The sequence below is a fragment of the Scyliorhinus torazame genome, chromosome 10, assembly GCF_047496885.1.
Source record: "Scyliorhinus torazame isolate Kashiwa2021f chromosome 10, sScyTor2.1, whole genome shotgun sequence".
NCBI lineage: Eukaryota > Metazoa > Chordata > Chondrichthyes > Carcharhiniformes > Scyliorhinidae > Scyliorhinus > Scyliorhinus torazame.
In genome coordinates this window covers 87,053,493-87,071,285 of record NC_092716.1, presented here as the reverse complement: position 1 = coordinate 87,071,285, position 17,793 = coordinate 87,053,493, and the positions used below count along the sequence as shown (strand labels likewise).

At 52.3% G+C, this 17,793-nt stretch overlaps 1 protein-coding gene across 2 annotated transcripts in view; it reads right to left on the bottom strand.

Moving 5' to 3' along the window:
* Positions 1-17,793, bottom strand: part of LOC140430716 (BTB/POZ domain-containing protein KCTD19-like) — a 200,582-nt gene that overhangs the window by 26,921 nt on the left and 155,868 nt on the right. For both annotated transcript variants that reach the window (XM_072518382.1, XM_072518383.1), the window contains 3 exons: positions 14,927-15,085; positions 5,002-5,043; positions 4,379-4,533 (listed from right to left, as the gene is read on the bottom strand). In XM_072518382.1, the coding sequence (XP_072374483.1) occupies positions 4,379-4,533; positions 5,002-5,043; positions 14,927-15,085 (356 nt within the window). The remainder of the gene's footprint in view (positions 1-4,378; positions 4,534-5,001; positions 5,044-14,926; positions 15,086-17,793) is intronic.

The following is a 17,793-nucleotide window of genomic DNA, read 5'->3' as shown; positions in this document are numbered from 1 at the left end:
TACTACCGCCAGATCATCTCTGACATTATAGAATTGAGGGCATTGGCCCTTGAGCCACCCGTCCGTTAGGTGGCGCATGACACGCTGTAGCAAGCGGTCAGCCACCATCTCGCGGCAAATTTGGAGGAGGCATTCATCCGAGGCAGGTAGATTGGAGGCCGCGAATGCCACATGGGCGTCAACCTGGCAGACAAATCCCGCTGGGTCACATGGAGTGTTGACTGCCCTGGAGAGAGCATCAGCAATGATGAGGTCCTTGCCTGGGGTGTATACCAGCTGGAAGTCGTATCGCCGGAGCTTGGGAAGAATACGCTGGAGGCGAGGCGTCATGTCGTTCAAGTCTTTCTGTATTATATTGACCAACGGGCGATGGTAGGTCTCGACGGTGAATTGAGGAAGTCCGTGGACACAATCGTGAAACTTAACAACACCGGTCGGAAGGCCCAGGCACTTCCTTTTCTATCTGCGCATAGCGCTGCTCCGTGGGGGTCATCGCACATGACACGTATACAACGGGGGCCCATGATGAGGCTTCATCACGTTGAAGGAGCACTGCCCCAATGCCGGATTGACTGGCATCGGTCAAAATTTTGGTCTCCTTTGCTGGATCAAAGAAAGCTAAGACCGGGGCCGTGGTCAGTTTTGCCTTGAGTTCTCTTCATTCGCGCTCGTGGGCAGGGAGCCATTGGAAGTCTGTCGGCTTCCTGACCAGGTTCCTGAGAGCCGTGGTATGAGAGGCGAGATTAGGGGTGAATTTCCCTAAAAAAATTGACCATGCCCAGAAATCGGAGGACCGCCTTCTTGTCCTCTGGTGTTTTCATAGCTGTGATAGCAACTACCTTGTCCACATCCGGCTGCACAGCCAATTGGGAGATGTGGTCCCCGAGGAACATAAGTTCTGTCTGACCAAAAGAGCATTTTGCCCTGTTGAGGCGGAGGCCATACTCATGTATACGTTTGAATACGCGCTGGAGGCGACTAACATGCTCCTGCGGGGTGGTGGACCAAATGATTATGTCATCGACATAGACGCGAACACCTTCAATACCTTCCATCATTTGTTCCATAATCCTATGGAACACTTCTGATGCAGAGATGATCCCAAATGGCATCCTGTTGTAACAATATCTTCCAAAGGAGGTGTTAAATGTGCAGAGTTTTCTGGTGGATTTATCGAGCTGGATTTGCCAGAATCCTTTTGAGGCGTCAAGTTTGGTAAAGAGCTTGACGCGAGCCATCTCACACGTGAGCTCTTCGCGCTTGGGAATTGGATAGTGCTCTCTCATAATATTGCGATTTAGATCCTTGGGGTCAATGCAAATTCTCAATTCACCGGAAGGCTTTTTTACACATACCAAGGAACTGACCCAGTCGGTCGGTTACGTGACTTTGGAAATCACTCCTTGGTTCTGGAGGTCCTGCAGCTGCTGCTTGAGGCAGTCCTTAAGGGGTGCTGGGACCCTGCGAGGTGCGTGCAACACAGCCGTGGCATTCGGTTGTAATAAAATCTTGTAGGTTTTCTGGAGCGTACCCATGCCCTCGAAGACGTCGTGGTACTGGTTGATAATGACATCGAGCTGCGCCCTGAAGTCAGTGTCCTGAAAGGCAGATGCGTCAGCAGAAGAGAGAGAGTGAACTCTCTGAACTAGGTTCAGCAGCTTGCATGCCTGCTTTTTTGTAGTGATACCGACTCGAAAAGGCGCCTTCGGGTACTCGGTGTCAATATCGGGTAGCAGGTCCGAATCGGGCTCGGTGACCGTGGGTTGAATGGCCCGGACATTCCTGCGAGGCTGGCTGGAACAACGAGAGTTGGCAGGCTGAGCTGATCAACATAAAAGCAGCATAGTGGCTAAGTTTGCCACATCACAGGCATCGTTGGGATTTGGCAGGACATTGCCGCTTTAAGTGGGCCGAGCCACAGTTGCCGCACGTTGTAGCGTCAGTACGTTCGCTGCGCCACCGCGCACGTGTGGTGCGGTTGTACGTGGTGCTCGCCCGCGCAGTACGTTCGTCGACGTCGCCTCGTTCGGTGCGCACAAGCGCGAGAGTCCACGGAAAGCGTGCAAAATGGCTGCCCTCATCCAGGCTGAGGCCCTGGAGTTGCTCGATTGCTTGGACCCGTTCTGCCTCGTGGGGACCTTGCCCAGACGCTTGGATGTGGGAATACCGACTAGTGGCGTGTTCATGTCGCACGCAGGTCTCGATGGCAATCGCTAGGGTGAGCTGCTTTACCTTGACGAGCTGCTGGCGTAGGGAGTCTGACTGAACACCGAAAACGATCTGGTCGTGTATCATGGAGTCGGAGGTGGGCCCGTAATTACAGGACTGCGCAAGGATGCGGAGGTGGGTGAGAAAGGACTGGAAAGGTTCATCCTTACCCTGCAAACGCTGTTGGAATACATGGCGCTCAAAACTTTCATTCAACTCGATGTCACAGTGACTGTCAAACTTAAGGAGGACCGTCTTGAATTTTGATTTATCTTCACCATCAGCAAAGGTGAGAGAATTGAAAATGTGGATGGCATGTTCCCTGGCCGTGGATAGGAAGAGAGCGGTCTTCTTGGTGTCTGAGGCAGCTTCCTGGTCTGTGGCTTCAAGGTAGAGCTGGAAGCGTTGTTTGAATATCTTCCAGTTGGCCCCTAGGTTACCGGTGATGCGGAGCGGCGGCGGCGGGTGGACGCTGTCCATTTTGCAGGATGACTGTATGCTGGTGGAAGGCAGATCACATGCAGGTAGGTCTAAGAAGTTCTAACATCCCTCAACTACTGGTACCATGATGTGTTGGGAGCTCTGGATCCGTGGAACACATACAGGCCACCAACACTTAAAATAGTACAACACTATTTTATTAAGTTCGAAACTGTTGAACATACTTTCACTGTTGGTTAACATGATGTTAGATTAAACTAAAGACCTATGCCTGTCCTAACCAGTCTATGCACTCAGCACATGGTGAAGAACTGCTGAACGCTATAAGCTCTGTCCTACTGAGAGGCTGCATCCCGAATGAGCGGGAACTCTGATGCCCTCTGTCTATATAGTGAGTGTGCTCTAACTGGTGATTGGCTGCGGTGTTGTGCGTGTTGATTGGTCTTGCTGTGTATCCATCAGTGTGTGTGTCTGCACCATGATACACTGGTGTATATTATGACATTGGGAGGTTATGCTGGACTGTATAACACAGGAGTTAGGAATTAGCTGGAGTACTGCGTGCAGTTCTGGTCACCACGCTGTGGTATTATCATAACTATCAGCATTACAAGAGTTAATGTAGTATCATGAATAACCACTAGAGGCAGCTGCATATATATATATATATATATCTATCTATATATATATAAAACAGTGATGCTAGACCTTAGGGGAGGAGTAGGCAGGAGACAGCTAGAGCGAGGTCATCAGAGCAGTTAGTGCGAGAAGGTTAGATTAAAGTTATACTAGGAGTGAGATTAGCCAGGAATAAGTGTCGAAACCCAGTTTAGTCATGTAAATAAAATCATAGCTTTAAGTAAAAGCTATACTGTGGTCTTTGTGGAACACTACAAAATCCATCCTAATAAGCAACACAGAGAACACCACACACACTAAAGGAAAGATGAATATTTAGTACCCAGTACTTTTTTGGGGTAAGGTGTCCATGTTGGAGACCTTTTCACATAGCTACCTGCACCTGCATATCATCTCCTTATCTACCACACTCTGTATTCACATGCTTAGACAGTAAACCCTTTAGGCTTTGGTGCATTTCCTCTTACTCTGACCTCACTTAATACCTTTATATTTTTTTACTCGTGCTATCTGTCTCTTCCATTCTTGGTGAACCATGTTTTCTCTCTCTGTTATCTCCTGGTTCCCATTCCATGTGATGTATGATTAGGCAGGAGACCCTCTCATAGAATCATACAGCACAGGAGGTGAACACTGCCTATCGTGAGCTCTTCAATTAGTCCCACTGCCTGCATTTTCCATTTCATGTATATATCTTTTGAAAGTTGATACTAAATCTACTACCCACTACCATTACAGGCAGTGCATCCCAGACCATCACAATTCACAGTGAAAACCAAATTCTCAACTCCCCTCTGGTTCTTTTGCCAGTTTCCTTAAACATGTGTCCGCTGGTTACTGGCCCTCCAAAAATAGAAACAGTTCCTCTCATCAGAAGTCTTTCACTGGAATTTCACTCTCCTCCCAGCGCCGCCACCTTTGATGGCTTGTACATTAATACTTTAAAACTAGTTGGCATTTGCACAATATCCTTCCTCAATGTATCAGCTTCACTTATTTACCTGCCAATTTTAAATTTATCATTAAAACAAAAACATAATCACAAATGTTGACTTTTTCATATTGCTGAAATAATGCTAATAAAACATACCCAAAGAATGTTTACCAGTTGCAGTATTTCCCATGTTATTTGTTGAGGATCCTTCAAAGTATATGAGTCCAGGATGATTCCAGTCAAAAAATGATTACATTCCCTGGCATAAAATATTTCTTCATGTGATAAGTTAAAGGTAAGAGACGCTAAACCTATAAAGTTTTAAACAAAAAAGTCACTGGAATTATCTATCTGATTAGAATGATCAAATATCGAACATTTTAATTTATACAGTTTGTTGGTGCTATTTATTGTAACAGCATTGGCATTACATCAATGCAACTTCAATTTGTCCTCCGTTCTACTAATCTTCCAATCTCATTTGCACTCATGGTCTGACGAGAAGCAAAGTGCTCTCAATCTGTGAGGGGCAACTGGAAGGAAAGTCACTCATGTTGATTGTGATGATCAACTTAAAACAACATTAATATAGATTTTTCAGCAAGTTTCCTTTTCTCCCCTCTCAACCTCAGTCAGTATATGGCATTGCTGATTAGGGACCGAGATGAGAATAGCAATTTCACACTTTGAAGAAGCAAAATAGGCGAATACAGTGTTTTAAACACTTAAACAGACTGAATATCAAAAAACACATTTCCTTTGGAATGTATAATAAATACCTGTAACGTGACTGTTTTCTGAGGGGCCAAATCTTGCATCAACTGGAAGAAAGTGGAAACAGGTCATTTGAGCAAATATTTCAAGTTAGTGCAGCTTTTTTTTTCAAATTAGATCATGGTAAAAAGCAGAGTTAAAACAATAACATCAGGCATAATCTACATCGACTCAATGTGACCTGCACAGCAATTTGAATTTCAGTAAACTTTTGTGTTATCAACTATTGTGCCAACTGGAATGTGCTGCTAACCAGAATTTCTAATATTCCCCAATGCAACCAACCAGAAGTCATTCAGAAGTTATCCAGAACCCAAAGAGTTCCAAGCGCTGTCTGGTCACCTTGGTACAGGTGGCCAAGCTTCTGGAGAGGCGCCGATAGTTCTTGTTAGCACCCACCATTGTAATTCGTGCATCTGGTATTACATTGTGCATTATCATGAATTATAAGCCCCATTTTGCCACAATGGCATCCAATAAACCAGAGAAAAACAAAGGTGAGGAGTGCAAAAGAATTGCATTAACATCAAAACAGAAAATAAATGTTTGTAGACATATTGAAAAGAGCAAGAATCAGAAAGAATATAATGTTGGTTCATCTATCATATATGAAACCAAGGCCCAAAAATAACAATTGCTGAGGTTTGTGCTAGTCCGGAATCAAATGAAGCTGCTGAAAGATGCCATACTATTACATGCGCCTAAATTAGAGCAGCTAGAACGTGTTTTACATGAGTGATATTTGCTAAAATATTCGGAGGGTGTCCATATCTCCAAACCAATGCTCACTGAAAGACAAATAATTACGAGGAAAGGAAATTGACTGAACTATGTGCATTATCTGATGGATGGTTTTCATGTTTTAAACTTTGTCATGGCATTTGAAGGCTGGATGTATCCGGTGAACAAAGATTGGCTGACCATTAAATTACTGAACATGATCTATCTATCCCTTGAGTAAAATTACAATAGACAACATTAGCTTATGTTTGAGGTTTGTTTAATTCTACCATAGCATGTGTGAGTGAATCTAGTTCTGTTGGTTTTAAACAGAATAAAAATTGAATTATAGTGCTTATGTGTACAAATGCTTCAGACTCTTAAAGTAGCTTTTGCTGGTTGGAAAATGCATCTTAACATATTGACTTGAATATTTCAGCGGATGTTGAATCCCATCCAGTCATCAAAACTTTCTGCTGACACTGATGCCCTGCAGCCATTTCATGCTCAAGTAAGTGTTATTTGAGTTTTGTTCCACCCCTCATTTGGAAGGAAGTCTTGCCTAAGACCAGCTGCTGGCCCATCCGATTTGCCGGCAGTTCTTGTCCCAGCAGTTGACAGAAGAGGAAGTGTTTCAACGTGCCAGAGAAGTGCCGGATCAGATGGCAAAGTAAGTTTTGGGGATCCCAGGGCAAGAAAGGCCTGAGAGGGTGGAGAGTAGGTATTTAGGGATCTAAGGGAAAATCTTTTGGGGGGCACCCAAAGTCATATGGTCTTGTGATGGAGGCGCCCCACACACCCAGCCCTGCTCAATTGAAATCTAAGCCCATTCATTTTCAGGCTTTCCCCACAAAATCCTCACATTACCCCAACAATTAAGGTTGGAGAGGAAATGACATTCCAGTGGCCAAGAGCCTAAACAAGGACATAAAATCGCTGCAATGTCAGGGTGGTTAGGAATCCAGAGCAAAATCCGTTTCATCAATTTCACACTCCCATCAGCCTAAAATGCTGCTATCAGGGGAGCATGAAATGCAGGCGATAATGTACTTTTGTTTGAACAGAAAATCCCTTTATTTATTTTAACATTCTGTTTGATCCCATACCTAGGATAGATCATAGAATGACACAGCACAAAAGGAGGCCATCAGCCATGGTGGGTTTGCCAATGTGTTGGAACAGTTATCTGACTGGTCCCACACCCCTGGTCCTTCCTGGAGCTCTGCAGGTTTTTCTCCTTCAAGTATTTATCCGAATTCCCTTTTGAAAATTCCTACTGAATCTACTTCCACCTTTCAAACAGTGCAGTGCAGACCACCTCAATTCACCGCATTACAAAAAAAATCCTCATCTCACCTCGTTCTTTTACCAATTATCTTAAAGCTGTGTACTCTTGTTACTGACCCTTCTGTAACTGGAAACAGTTTCTCGTTATTTACTCTGAGTGAAATCCTTCCTGAACACCTCCATTAATCTCAATCTTTTCATCAATAGTTTTAAATGTTTTTCTTATTCATCCTCCAAATAATGAAACAGGAAAGATAATTCAGGCAGTAATTTCTAGTTTCTTCTCGAGGACAAATAGAATTTTAAAAAATCTTTACTTGGGACTTGCCCCAATCCTTTCACTGCTCAAAACTCACACAATGGGCATTAGAGACTGACTTCATATGAGGAATCTTCATGGCTAGTTATCCTTTCAATGCAGACAATGGGCGCGATTCTTCACTCCCACGCCGAAGTGGCCGCGCCGTCGTGAACGCCGTCGAGGTTCATGGCGCGCGGAACGGCCCCGATCCCGACCGATTCAGGGCCCGAAAAAGGGCTAGGATCGGGGCCGCGAGAACCTCGGGGGGGGCGTTCCGCGAAGGCCGCGTCGTCACCGTGCGATGCCCGAATGACGCACCGCTGCGTCATAAATTGCGCGAACCGCGCACAGAGGACCCGGAGGGGAACTGAGGAGATGGCTGAGCCCCGAAGAGCCGCACCGAGGTTCCAGGATACGGACTTGAACACCCTGGTGGATGAGGTGAAGCGGAGAAGGGACACCCTCTGCCCAAGACGTGGGCATCGCCAGCCATCCAGCGCGGTGAGGCGCATGAGAACCGGAGGGGGTTCTCCGGTCCTGCACCCCCTAACCATTCACGAGCAGAGGGCCCTGGACCTCGCTGGGGGATCCGCCACCCAGGAGATCGCGCCATGCCAGGTCGGAGGCGCAGAAGCAAGTGAGAGAACCCTGCATGTCCTCTCCACCCCCAACCCGTCATCGCCCCCTCACATTCTGGCCACTGCACCCCAGATCCCATCCCCCCTCACACTCTGGCCACTGCACCCCAGATCCCATCCCCCCTCACACTCTGGCCATTGCACCCCAGATCCCATCCCCCCTCACACTGTGCACCCACCACCACCATACACCCGGGCCACCGTGTCTAACGAACCCCGAATCTTTTATCTTCCCCAGGGCTATCCGCCGAACCTTCAGGGACGTCTCGCCCAGGAAGCAGCGCAACGCCACCCACCGCAACGGCACCCAGGGACGCACGCCAGAGGTTGGCAGTTGGTCGGACAGGAGGGCAGACCTCACAGTCTGGGACACAGGACCGGGACGCTGAGACCTCCGGGACAGACATTAGTCAAGGGCACAGGGTGGACAGTAATGCCAAAGCCCATATCACGGCCACACACCCGCTGGATCGAACTGGAGGTCAAGACGACATGGCCCGCATTGAGCTTGCGCCTGGCCATGAGGGGGACCAATACACACCAGACGTCTTGACGGATGATGACCTCGAGCTTGCGGCACTGCTGTCTCCCACACCGTTCACCATCGCAGAGACACTCACCTCGGTTGGGCATATAAGTGATGAGGCTCCCGGGTCACGGTCTGGTGCGCACCCCACAGTCGAGCCGGTACAGCAGGTGGAGTTTGGAGCAGCCGAGGGGCTGGACAGTCGGAGGGCAGCCCAGGCCCAGCAACTAGCTGCCACCAGACAGTTCCCGGGTTCCTGGATGTAATTGACCCACCCGGACAACCGATGCGTATGGACACCCAGGGACTGAGTAACGGGATGAGGGCCATCTTCCAGGACCTGCACATGGAGCTGGAGGAGTCTATCCGGTCCAGGAGCAGGGAGTGGTGCCGCTCATCGCAGCCACCCAGGCCGACACCGCACGGGTGGCTTCCGCGGTGGAGGCAATGGGTGAAGGGGTTTTGGCCATGGGTCAGGTTCTGCAAGGCGTTGGGCTTCACGTGCACGCGTCATCCATGGTCCAGGAGCGGGCTGCCCTCTCACAGGTAGCCATGCGCCAGAGCCAACACGACATTGCCGCCGCTCTCCGGGCCCTGGCTGAGTCTCACCATGCCATGGCCCGGTCCCAGCAAGCGATGGCTCAGTCCCAGCAGTCAGTCGCGGAGAGCATAGACCGCCTGGCGCACATGATGGATGGCTTCGCGCACTCAAAGGTCGAGATCGCACAGACCTTGGCAGGAATGTGGCACTCCCTGGGCCCCGTCTCGGCGAACATTCGGACCGTGGTCGATACCGCTGCGGCCTCCAGGACTGGCAGCGCCATGTGTCGGGGGTGCGACGGGGCATGTCTCCGAGCGCATCGCCGTCCCACAGTGAGGCCCGGGGCCACCGGGCTCCCCGAGGGAGGAGGAGGTTCTGGGGCCCGTCCCAGTAGCTCCACCAAGGGACGTCCCGGTACACTCGGCCTCCCCCCGTTCCGTCCCTGGCGCATCTGGTGGGGAGCGGGCAGGTCAGGGTGGCACCACGACATCCAGCCGCCCGCAGAGCAGCCTGGCCCATCGAAGCCGGGCCGCCCCAGGAAACTCATGCCGACGGGGAGCCATGTCGAAGTGCGTGATTCACAGCAGTCCACCTCCACTCCTGCTGTACCATCTGGGAACACACCTAGACGTAGTGGTAGGGCCCGTAAGGCAAAGTCGTTAGGCACATAAGAAGTTGGCACGGGTGCAGGGCACAGTCTAGTTGTAGTGGGTAGGGCACCTATGTTCACCACACGAATAAACGCACTGTTAAATTTGACTTGTAAGACTGTGTGCTATGTCCGGTGCCAGGGGGCTCGGGAGGGTGCCCGATTGGCGTCGTGGTATACGAGCCGTTCAAGGTCTGTTCCGGATGTGGTGACCCTTTTTCCCCCCCGCCCCCCCCCCATAATCGGACACCGTTGTCCTCGGTACACCGACGCCAGCCACAACACACGGGCATGTGGTGAAATATCCATCATGAAGGCTGTGACCACCGGAGTGCATGGTTCAGCTATAGCCATGAGTCAGACCTTGGCAGGCGAATCTGAGCACACAGCTCATCGCAGAGCAGGCTGTCATCATTCAACATGGCACTGATCACACACACTTACCCAATCATCAATGTTGTGCAATCCCGTAGTGCCGCAGTGGTAAGGTGATGTGGAATTGTTGCCGTGAACGCGGTGCGGGGGGCGGGTGCAGTGTGGTGCCCGTGTACAGGAGTGACGGTGCAAGTGGCAATGTTCAGCGAATCCCACCCCCACGGTGCGTGAACCGTGCGGCCACCAACGCGTCGCGTGCCCGCTGTCCCCGGCGGTGCCGTCGCGCAGCCTCCTGGGCGTACAAAGCTGCCGGGCAGTGTGTGCGTCCTACGCCCCTCCCCCCACCCTGATGCACCTCATCATCCTCATCCTCCTCTTCCCCATCCCCCTCGTTTGCGTTGGCTCCAGTGCCGTCGGGTCCTCCCTCCGACTCCTCCACCAGGTCATCTCCCCTCTGCATGGCAATGTTGTGCAGCGCACAGCAGACCACAACTATGCGACCGACCCTGTCGGGCCGGTACTGCAGGGCCCCTCCGGAGCGGTCCAGGCATCTGAAGCGCATCTTCAGCAGGCCGAAGCACCGCTCCACCACACCCCTGGTTGCTGCATGTGCCTCGTTGTATAGGCTCTCCGCATTGGTCTGAGGCCTCCGTATTGGCGTCAGCAGCCATGACCTCAATGGATAGCCCTTGTCACCCAGCAACCAGCCCCACAGCCGGGGGGGGGGGGGGGGGGCCATCCATCGAACATTGCGAGGATGAACGACTGTGCCAGAATGTAGGCGTCATGCACACTCCCGGGGTATCTTGCACACACGTGCACGATCTTCATGTGGGGGGTCGCACACCACCTGAATGTTCATGGAGTACGCGCCCTTCCTGTTCATGAACACGTCCCTGCTGTCTGCAGGTGGGCGCATGGGGACGTGCACACCATCGATGACACCCTGGACCATCGGTATCCCGGACACCTTGGCGAATCCACGTGCCCGTGCTTCCTGCTGTGCTCGGTCCTCGGGGAATTGAATGTACCTGTCCGCGATGGTGTACAAGGCGTCGGTGACGGCCCTGATGCACCTGTGGACCGATGCCTGTGATATCCCGGAGAGGTCCCCGCTCGGCGCCTGGAAGGAACCTGTCGCATAGAAGTTTAGGGCCACCGTCACCTTGACAGAGACTGGTATCGCGTGTCCTCCTCCCATTCCACGTGGTGCGAGGTGCGCCACGAGCTGGCATATATGTGCGACCGTCTCCCTGCTGAACCGTAGTCTCCTCCTGCATGTGATGTCCGGTAGGGCCTCGAACGACATTCTGCCACGGTACACCCTAGACCTTGCTGGACGCCCGTGGCGCCCTGGCACCACCATCAGTGGATCCTCGTGCTCCACCTGCTCCTCCTCCTCCTCCTGCTCCCGCCCAAGCACTTCCTCTGCATTCCTCGCCGTCTGGCGGTCAATGTTCCCCTCGGCATCCCCCTGTACATTCGGGTCCTGAGCGCCTGCGGCCTGCGTGTCGACGACGGGCCACTCCGCGGCCAACTCCTCTGCTGCACCGGCGACCACTGCATCTGCAGCCACTGTGCGCCGTCCGACTCTATGCTGCCGGATGGCAAACTCCAGAACTGCGGCTCCAACCACGGCAGTGAACATCGTTGTCTGGTTGGCATACATGGTGACGTGCAGGAGGGTGGTGGGGGGCAGAGAAACGGCATGTTACACGGAGGTTCTTCCACACCGTCAGCCGGGTTGCATGGGATACCTGTGTGCCCCGGTGGCCTGGTTGCGCTGCAGATACGCAGCCAGCCGAACACCTGGTCACTGTCTGCGCCCAACGGTCACTTCACACCGTACTGCTCACCAGTGTGCCACTCGCCTGTGCCCATCAGCCACACGCACCCTGCGGCCGTGTCCTCGTCACCGTCCTGCCATATCAGGGCGGCTGACATGTGGCATCCGCGGATGGACGATACCATTCACACTCTCCCTCACCCCCCTCCCACCTGCACCCTCTCCCTCACCCCCCCCACCTGCACACTCTCCCTCATCCCCCTCCCACCTGCACACTCTCCCTCATCCCCCCTCCCACCTGCACACTCTCCCTCACCCCCCTCTCACCTGCACACTCTCCCGCCCCCCCCTCCCACCTGCACACTCTCCCGCACCCCCCTCCCACCTGCACACTCTCCCTCACCCCCCTCCCACCTGCACACTCTCCCTCACCCCCCCCACCTGCACACTCTCCCTCATCCCCCTCCCACCTGCACACTCTCCCTCATCCCCCCCTCCCATCTGCACACTCTCCCTCACCCCCCTCCCACCTGCACACTCTCCCGCCCCCCCTCCCACCTGCACACTCTCCCGCACCCCCCTCCCACCTGCACACTCTCCCGCACCCCCCTCCCACCTGCACACTCTCCCTCGCCCCCCTCCCACCTGCACACTCTCCCGCACCCCCCTCCCACCTGCACACTCTCCCGCACCCCCCTCCCACCTGCACACTCTCCCTCGCCCCCCCTCCCACCTGCACACTCTCCCTCAACCCCCCCACCTGCACACTCTCCCTCACTCCCCCTCCCACCTGCACACTCTCCCTCACCCCCCCCACCTGCACACTCTCCCTCATCCCCCTCCCACCTGCACACTCTCCCTCACCCCCCCTCCCACCTGCACACTCTCCCTCACCCCCCTCCCACCTGCACACTCTCCCGCCCCACCCTCCCACCTGCACACTCTCCCTCATCCCCCTCCCACCTGCACACTCTCCCGCACCCCCCTCCCACCTGCACACTCTCCCTCGCCCCCCTCCCACCTGCACACTCTCCCGCACCCCCCTCCCACCTGCACACTCTCCCGCACCCCCTCCCACCTGCACACTCTCCCTCGCCCCCCTCCCACCTGCACACTCTCCCGCACCCCCCTCCCACCTGCACACTCTCCCGCACCCCCCTCCCACCTGCACACTCTCCCTCGCCCCCCCTCCCACCTGCACACTCTCCCTCGCCCCCCCCCCCCCCATCTGCACACTCTCCCGCACCACCCCCCCACCTGCACACTCTCCCTCATCCCCCTCCCACCTGCACACTCTCCCTCATCCCCCCCTCCCACCTGCACACTCTCCCTCACCCCCCCTCCCACCTGCACACTCTCCCTCACCCCCCTCCCACCTGCACACTCTCCCGCCCCACCCTCCCACCTGCACACTCTCCCTCATCCCCCTCCCACCTGCACACTCTCCCGCACCCCCTCCCACCTGCACACTCTCCCTCGCCCCCCTCCCACCTGCACACTCTCCCGCACCCCCCTCCCACCTGCACACTCTCCCTCGCCCCCCCTCCCACCTGCACACTCTCCCTCGCCCCCCCCCCCCATCTGCACACTCTCCCGCACCACCCTCCCACCTGCACACTCTCCCTCACCCCCCTCCCACCTGCACACTCTCCCGCACCCCCTCCCACCTGCACACTCTCCCTCGCCCCCCTCCCACCTGCACACTCTCCCGCACCCCCCTCCCACCTGCACACTCTCCCTCGCCCCCCCTCCCACCTGCACACTCTCCCTCGCCCCCCCCCCCATCTGCACACTCTCCCGCACCACCCCCCCACCTGCACACTCTCCCTCATCCCCCTCCCACCTGCACACTCTCCCTCATCCCCCCCTCCCACCTGCACACTCTCCCTCACCCCCCCTCCCACCTGCACACTCTCCCTCACCCCCCTCCCACCTGCACACTCTCCCGCCCCACCCTCCCACCTGCACACTCTCCCTCATCCCCCTCCCACCTGCACACTCTCCCGCACCCCCTCCCACCTGCACACTCTCCCTCGCCCCCCTCCCACCTGCACACTCTCCCGCACCCCCCTCCCACCTGCACACTCTCCCTCGCCCCCCCTCCCACCTGCACACTCTCCCTCGCCCCCCCCCCCCCCATCTGCACACTCTCCCGCACCACCCTCCCACCTGCACACTCTCCCTCACCCCCCGCCCCCACCTGCACTCTCCCGCACCCCCCCCGCCCCCACCTGCACACTCTCCCACACCCCCCCCCTTTGGCCGCAGCCTTCTCAGGGAAGCCGACCCGGTCTCCGGGCGCTGCGCTACAGTCCGCTCACCTCCTCCCTGCTCAGCGTCAGCCAGCACGACTGGCTGACGACTTTAAATAGCAGGTGTGAACGGCGACGGCGTGAACTGGGGTCACGCCGTCGGGACTTCGGCCCTGAGAATAGCAGGGGTGCCGGAGAATCGCCGTTTTGGGTGTCTCGGCCGATTCTCCGGCCTGCGGCCCGCAAAACTCGACCGTGCTGTTCCCGCCGCTTAGGAGAATCGCGGGAGGGCGTCGGACCGGCGTCGTGGGAAATTTTGGCGGCCCAGGTGATTCTCCCAACTGGCGTGGGAGTGGAGAATAGCGCCCAGTATGTTTCTCTTCTTTTATTTGCACGGTCAGATCTTCCTTTTATATACTCATCCTAAGTCAGAAGACACACTGTTTTATAATGATAAAATTGTTCAATCATATAATGCAGTGATCTTTTAATATAATAAAAGTATTTGTCTTTATATCTCTTTTCTGAAAGATGTAATGGGATTGCTTGATGAAAGTCATTCAATAAATAAACCCCCATCACTTGAGTTATTTATGCTTTTGCATCAGTAGTGTGTGTCATTTAACATACTGTCAGAAATTGTTTTTAGAAGACAGCAAAGCAGGCCTATAGGAATGGGGCAGATGGGTGTATAATTTCAGGAATTTATAATCCTCCTCTGATTAAAAATAATGTGCATCTATAACATCCTGCAATTTGATCCTTCAAATCAAAACTATTAACTTTTCTGTCCATGACTTAACAATAATAATCTTTATTATTAATCTTTATCATCTTTATTGAGTCATATAGTACCTATGTCTGTAGATTGCTTCATGTATAGCACACTATCTGCATAAAAGACAGAGTATCCATCATTTCCCAGCAGGAGAGGATGGTGGACTTTTATGATAAATCCAGTATTCTGTGGCCAACCATCAAAATTATAATCCATTGACTTATCAAATTGTTTTCCTACAATACAAAAAATCTACACATTATAAATCATGCTTAAGGCACAACACATCTTATAAATTGCTATCTCAACATTTCCAATTCAATATCTGCCATGTCAACTTAGTGCTGGATCCAGCTACCACATACCTTGTGAAATCTCTCAACTCTGTTGCCATTTTCTATATCAAAAAATCTTTAAATGGGTAATTTAGTGTATTAATATCAATTTAATATTGCATTGGATATTTGGATTGTCCTAATAGTCAAATCTGTGATTGTTTGCTATCTCCTATTTAAGTTACTACAATGATGCACAATGCTCTACAACTTAGAGCACTCTTTAAAACTGAAATGGTCAAAATCTAGGTGGTTTCATGGTGATTGACTTTAAGTCAATAGATATTGTTTAATCATCTGTTTTCTACAATGTGTCATTGCTACCAGGGCACACCATTTCTGCTAAACTTTTAACAGTTTAGTAGGCTGTGAATTTACTGTTGTTCAATTCTTTCTGAATGGAAGAATAGAGAATAATGTGGAATGAGCAATGTGGAATTAAACAATGTACAAAATTCATATTTTAATCTGCAACAATTCTTTAACAATTTCTGAAGCTGTAAAAAAAATAACTAATATCAAGATTGCCTCTAGCTTTCATAATCACCTTCCTAAATAAATGTTCACAATATGGAACATTGGAGTACAACCCAGGTCAGAGACATTGATATCATAAAACTGTTAGCAGGATGCTCAATATTGTGCTATGCCATTAAAACTCCGTTTTGTGTTATTCCATTAAACACCAAAACATTTTACTGAAAGGAATAAAAAATGGATACTTTCCTGAGATATAGGAGAGTGGAGCTTCTTTATAGGGGTGAATTCTGACTCAGGCAATTTTCCAAGTTACACTGTGCTCAGGTGATCTAGTGCATGAAGGCACAGACCCAATAAAACCTTCATGTAAAGTATGGAGGGGAGCACTTTTCAAAGCACTCCCGACCCTTCTATCTCAATAGAGTTGATTTGCTAAGTTCACATTGCCAAAAGAGAGACTTAACCAAATAGCTGTGCATATCAGGAAGTTGCCAATAGAGAGAACGTCATTGGCAATGCTTCTATTATTCTGATACGCAGATGAAGGTTCCCACAGCAGCACTGACTTAGAATTGTTTTCTAGTTCATTTGTTAGTTTTGTGGAAACTAATTGTGATATATTAGAGTGTAATTCCAGCGACCTAAGTTATTTGCAACATGGAAAACTTCAATAATTTTAATGCGTCAATGGACAGGATTTCCCCTTTATTTTTGCAGAGTATGACAGCAGGCAGGAAAAGCAGCGTTGAAGCTTCCAGCAGCTTTCGCCACTGTATTGCTCGGGACTTAGTCAAAACAAAAGTTGAAAGGGCAGGTCTCACAGCATCATATGCTGGCAGGGCTGGCTCTGTTTGAACCCTCCCTCCCAGCAACTTAGTTTTTTTTTTGAAAGGCCTGGGTGCTGTTTTTAAAAGCCGCCCTGGTATGCAAAAGTAAAAGTAGAGCAACCAGCAGTGCCCGGGCATGATTCTCTTCTCCTTCAACCATGCACTCACCCAAGCTCCTCCACCGGGGTTGCCCACCAGGTGCACATAATGGGAGACCAGTCGTAATTCATGTTGGTGTTTCCTCATGCTGACGTGAATGGATAATCTAACGGGGGGGGAGGGATTATCAGGCATAGAGGCTGATGCACTATCAATTACGACGAGACGAGAGTAGAATGTAATCGAGGCTTTATTACACAGAGATGTGTGGCCTCCTACAGCAGCTTACAAAATGGCTGCTGTTCGGAGAGCACACACATTTATACTCCGCCTCCTGGGCGGAGCCAGCAGGCAGGGATCTACCCCCGTACCTGTAGTACAGGGGCCTTCCCGTAATACCCATATATACAATATAGTACAACAGACTACCACATTCACCCCCTGTTAAAAATGAGTCCAGCGGGGGTGGTGGAAAACTATATACATACAGATTGGTTTTAAAATTACAGAGAAGGTTACAAATTTAGACGATCGGGCGCCTTGATCTGTCATTGAGAGCGCCGCAGTGCTGGTGGCGACTCAGGCGTTGGCTTGGTCTTCGGTGACTCCAGGAGCGTGTCAAAATCCTCTTCATCCCTGGGTGGGAGCAAGGGGAGGACGGATTGTCTTGCAGCAGGGGGGGGCTGTGATGGGGTGTGCCAGGGGAGGGGAGGGTGGCGCCGGGGCAGGGGGGTGTGGTGTGTGGGAACCCAGCTGGTGCCAGGTCCCTGAGGGAGACTGTGTCTTGGCGGCCATCGGGGTACGCTACGTAGGCGTACTGTGGGTTTGCATGGAGTAGCTGTACTCTCTGAACCAATGGGTCTGCCTTGTAGAGCCGCACGTGCTTGCGGAGGAGAACGGGTCCTGGAGCTGCCAGCCACGTTGGGAGCGAAACCCGGAGGTGGACTTCCTGGGGAAGGCAAAGAGACGTTCATGGGGGGGTTTGTTGGTCGCAGTGCACATGAGCGACCGAATGGAGTGAAGTGCATCGGGGTGGACCTCCTGCCAGCGGGAGGCCGGGCGATTTCTGGACTGTAGGGCCAGCTGGACGGCCCTCCAGACCGTCGCATTCTCCCGCTCCACCTGCCCGTTTCTCCTGGGATGGGAGCTGGTCGCCCTGCTCGAAGCAATGCCCCTGTTGAGGTGGTACTGGCGCAGCTCCTC